At 35.8% G+C, this 4,931-nt stretch overlaps 1 protein-coding gene across 1 annotated transcript; it reads left to right on the top strand.

Moving 5' to 3' along the window:
• Positions 1-480: 480 nt before the first annotated feature.
• LOC113297331 (vesicle transport protein GOT1-like) lies at positions 481-3,911 on the top strand. The gene is made up of 7 exons (XM_026545764.1): positions 481-684; positions 936-988; positions 2,616-2,707; positions 2,839-2,919; positions 3,007-3,104; positions 3,187-3,268; positions 3,613-3,911. The coding sequence occupies exons 2-7, from the start codon at positions 958-960 to the stop codon at positions 3,649-3,651; spliced, it is 423 nt and encodes a 140-aa protein (XP_026401549.1). The 5' UTR covers positions 481-684; positions 936-957; the 3' UTR covers positions 3,652-3,911.
• The last annotated feature ends 1,020 nt before the right edge of the window (positions 3,912-4,931 follow it).

The following is a 4,931-nucleotide window of genomic DNA, read 5'->3' as shown; positions in this document are numbered from 1 at the left end:
GTGATCGTGATAACGACGAATTGCGCATACTATTCCTTCCAGGACAATTTACTCATAAAGGAGAAGAAAAATTAAATTAGGCAGATTACTCCCCTCTGGGGCATTTTACTCAGTAATTAAAAAAACCAATAAATTCGAATGGCAAGAATTTATTTCACATATCATGTTTTAAAATTCATGCCAATGATTGACTCTTATCTTGTGCATGAGTGCATAAGATTACAACACTCATATATGTAATCTTTTAGCAATCCCAACTTTGATGTATTTGAAATCGATGAAATCAGGATCAAGATGTTTTCTTCCCATAAAAATAAAATAATACTAGTAGTATTTCACTTGAAAGAAATAAAACTCAAAATTTTCCCCATACGCGGAATGGCTAAAATTGCCCAATCGGGAAATAGAAACACGTCACTTAAACAGTAATAGAGTGCACCACAACACCCTAGCGCATTATAGCGAGCAACCATTCCACAGTCCTCTTTCATTTCTCTCTCCCTGTCATTTCGTTTCCCTTCGTGTAGAAGAAACGAAATCAACGAAAGTCTCTCTGCAACTTCAACGATACTTCTTCACAGTCGCTAACCCTAATAAACCAATACAACACTCTTTCTTTCTCATCCTCAAACCCTTGTTTTTCCTCTTCTCGTCATCATCATCATCATCACTCTTAACTCTCAGGTAATCTTTTTTACTGTCAATTTCATTATTCATCAATTCTTTACTGAATGTTAAATTTCGAGTGAATTGTGATCTTAGATCTTCCAATTCGTTTAATTACTTTAGATCTTACCACTGACAAGGGAATCTAAATACATTTTTCCCTTTTTCAAACCCTAATAATTTGATTAATTTTGTGTATAGTATTGATATTTACTATTTCCTTTGTTAAATGGAGTTGTTCTTGACAATGGTTTCATTTTCTGATGCAGATTGCCTGTTTAGATCGGCAAAATGGTTTCGTTCGAGATGAATGACAGAAAAAGTATGTGGATACGATTATCTTTTACAAATTACTATATTGCTTCTTTGCGTATCTGTTTCAGTTATTGTTAACTGTTCGTCTAAATTAGGAATTTATTAGTGAATACCTGAAAATCTTTAGCTAGTCTAACCTAATAACACATGCATGTAACCCTAAATTCTTGATTTGCTTTAAGGTTGTTGTTTGATCCTCTTACAATACTTCACCCAGTCCCGATTTGGTTGATTGTAATGACCAGTTAGTTCTCTAGCTAGGTTACACATATCCCTGTATCTTTTGCGCATGGAAGGTGTTTGTTCTTTGTATCTTTATAGACCTTGTAATTGCATTTTATTTTTGGGGTTTTTGAGTTTACCCCCCTAAAGTCTATTGATTGTGTGTGAAATTAAGGTTTACATACGATTGCTGCCACAAGCTCTACGCATTTGATAACCCATTTTAGGGTTGTATTGTCATGTTTCGGGAGGGTAAAAGAGGAGCAAACAGAAATAAACGGAAGAATCAGTTTGGGAGTAGTATGGCAAGATTAATTAGTTTGTGTGGTTTGGTTGGATGATGATGGAAACATAATAAGTCTCGACTCTCGAACATGATGTTGATTTGTTTATCAGTGTCTGAATCATTAATTTCTCAATTGCTTGCATGAGATCTGTTGCAACTTTGTCCTCTTAGAAAGATTACTAGGTTTAATGTTGATTTATATCAAATGGTTTATTATTAGGTCTAGAGACTACTGTTCATTTTGATCTATTAATGCCGGAATGATTTTTAAGTTGTATAGTTGATGGAGGCGTTTGGGAGGAGGTATTCAATGATGGTGGCGATTGTTGCACACACATATAGGTCTCACATGTATATTAAGGGTATTTTGGAGAGAAATGTTACTTTAGGGGGAAACGTTGCTAATGTTAACAATTTAGGGGGGGGCAATCACTGATTCATTTAGGGGGGTAAATTCAAAAACCCCTTTATTTTTTTGGTCATTTACTGACGTAGTATGTATGCAGTAAGGACGTTTAATGCATTAAGAAGGTTTAAGTTGCCAGTGGGGTATTTTATGGTTTCAGATAGTGGGTACATTTATGTCAATCTGGTTCCCTAATCCTCTTAGAATCTGAGCAATTCCTATGATTGGTATGTTGGACCGTAAAAGAGTTGGTGTGGATTCCTGGATAGTTATGATGATGTTTGACACTGCCCTTAAGAAATGAATAAGGGCTTGTCGTTAAAGCGTTAAGCTCGTACGAAGTTCAATGTGCCATGTATTCTGTCAAAGTCTAGAGCTCTCCGATGGTGGTGTATACTACGAGTGTTATATCAGGACCCTTGAAGTTTCCATATCTTATCTTTGTTGTCATTCTGCCAAGGAAGAGAAGTTGAATGTGTGGCAACATATTCTGGACCTTAGAAAATTAGCAAAGTAAATTACTGCTGGTATTGCTTATGTTGAGAACACCAGAACGCCTTAGACTTTTTCGTTTGATTGTTTTTTCCAAATTGATTTTTGTCTGTTCTCTTAATATATTTCTTTCCGTGTTTTTTTTTTGCTTTTGTTTGAATCACATTCTGCTGGTATATCTATATACCACAACGTTTTAATCTTCTAACAATTTCTTTAATGAACCAGAGATCGGGCTTGGATTGACGGGGTTCGGCATTTTTTTTTCATTTCTGGGAATCATATTTTTCTTTGACAAGGGACTTCTAGCCATGGGAAATGTGAGTGAATTGATAAATCTCATATTGCTTCCTTTCTCTTTAAGTTATTTGTCTTTGATTTTCCCGTTTTCGTTATCATTGATGGGGACCTGCTTAACGTTGGCTTGCTTGTGTGTGGGGTACTAAATCAGATCCTCTTCTTGTCAGGGGTGATGCTGACCATTGGACTGAAATCCACCATGCAATTCTTCATGAAACGACAGAATTACAAGGTTCAAATGTTTTCCGACTTTTCGCTTGTTTGTTTCATTTATTATCTTTGTCTGTTTTCTTACGTTGCTATATCATTGATGTGGCAGGGTACAATCTCTTTCGGTGTTGGCTTCTTCTTTGTTCTCATTGGATGGCCCGTCATTGGTATGATCTTGGAGGCATATGGATTTATTGTCCTTTTCAGGTCTGGACTTCAGTACTCTTTTGCTTTTACTGATCCATTTGTTTGCGAAGGTTCTCAGTTACTGATAAAAATTGTTATGTAGTGGGTTTTGGCCAACACTCGCGGTGTTTCTACAACGGATACCCATTCTTGGCTGGATATTCCAACAACCGTTTGTGACATCGGTAAGGATATTCTAGCACAAAGTAACTTTTTGTAACTGTTTGTGAATTATTTACATTGAATGATACATTTTATATTTTATTTTTTCTTGTATGCTATGTGATATATAAATTTATACATCAGTACTGCATGATACTCATAAAAACCGGCTTTCTGTTATCCTTCCAAGCATGCTGAATGGATTTTTGCTTGGTGGTAACATTTGTATGACATGCATGTTTGGCACCTCATTGCCATGAATGTGCCTGACAGGATTCTGATCAGTGGACTTTTAGATTGATAACCTGGGCGTTAAAATAGTGTACCTGAATTCAATTTGATTGCCGTTTTTTGTTGTTGTTGGCAGTTCATGGATAAGTACAGAGGCAAGAGAGTTCCTGTCTAAGCATGCTGAACCATTATCAATGTAAAGAGGTCTTTCCTTTTGACGGCCATGTACAAATACTGTCTGACCCAGTCGCAATGTCATGAATTCTTTAGCATTGTTACTGGTGAAAATGTTTGATCGATGATGATATGACCTACATGTGTATAAAACCATGTTTTGTTATTCTTCACCTGGTTACCACTTTCACATTTGTTGATATCTTCTGAGCCAGTTAATTTGAAATTGGACAACATCAATGGCATTTTCCATTGCATTAATTTTTGCTAAATATTACTGTTGGTGCAAAAATGATCAATCCAACAATCTTCGAGATGCGGGAAAGTTGATCCAATCGCTACCGTTGATGAAAAATCTCCAAAGAATTGATCAAAAGAGGTGGGGGTACTTGCAAAAACACTCCGATGCTAAAATCAGCGGATGTTCTATGCAAGTGTATTATGGTGAAAAGAATAGAATTCTGTACCTTTTGATTTGAGATTTTGCCTCTTTATATAGGCAGAAAATAGATGTAGCTTTAGGGTTTTGATAGTTATCCAAATAACCTCCCTCATCTGTATAAATCTCAAATAACAACCATATTCATGATAAATTCTAATATTTATCATAATCTTCACTTATCCCAAATAATTATTATCTTGAATAATAATTATAACTACTTAAGATAAATATCCTCTTTTATCAGGATTTATCTTAAATAATATTTAATAATTATCTATAATAATTATTCCATGAAAATCTTAACCTCTTTTATTAAGATCTTTTAACCCATGGAGTTGTGGGTTTCGATAACAAACCCACCGGTTTCCATAATAAACCAAATTCAGGCTTCTATAATAAGCCTTGTAGGTTTCCATAAAAAGACCGGTTTCCATAATAAACCAAATCCAGGCTTCCACAATAAGCCTTGTGGGTTTCCATAACAAACCCACCGGTTTCCATAATAAACAAAATCCAGGCTTCCATAATAAGCCTTGTGGGTTTCCATGACAAACCCACCGGTTTCCATAATAAACCAACCCCAGGCTTCCATAATAACCTCGCGTTTTTAGGGGCCACTCGAAAGGATTTAGGGGCCAACAATAAAACAAAAAAGGTCACCCAAAGGGAAAATGTAGCCAGCCCTTATCTCGCGTAATTCGTAATGGCGAAATTACCCTTATATATTCGGAGGATATGATAACATTGTTATCCTCCGATTGCAATCGGAAGCCAAAATATTTCCCAGACTTCCGATTGTACTCGGTGCAGTATTAGAATGATTTGTGTTTCATTTTTTC

The sequence above is a fragment of the Papaver somniferum genome, chromosome 7 (assembly GCF_003573695.1).
Source record: "Papaver somniferum cultivar HN1 chromosome 7, ASM357369v1, whole genome shotgun sequence".
Classification (NCBI taxonomy): Eukaryota; Viridiplantae; Streptophyta; class Magnoliopsida; order Ranunculales; family Papaveraceae; genus Papaver; species Papaver somniferum.
The sequence above is the reverse complement of the archived record's forward strand: the minus strand, read 5'-3'. Positions and strand labels throughout refer to the sequence as shown.

What these genes read in the sequence shown, in the direction of transcription:
- LOC113297331 (XM_026545764.1), top strand. Translation starts at nt 958, where the DNA reads ATGGTTTCGTTCGAGATGAATGACAGAAAAA. An exon ending in TGAAACGACAGAATTACAAG is followed by an intron (nt 2,920 to 3,006) that starts GTTCAAATGTTT and finishes TTGATGTGGCAG; the next exon opens with GGTACAATCTCTTTCGGTGT. An exon ending in AACAACCGTTTGTGACATCG is followed by an intron (nt 3,269 to 3,612) that starts GTAAGGATATTC and finishes TGTTGTTGGCAG; the next exon opens with TTCATGGATAAGTACAGAGG.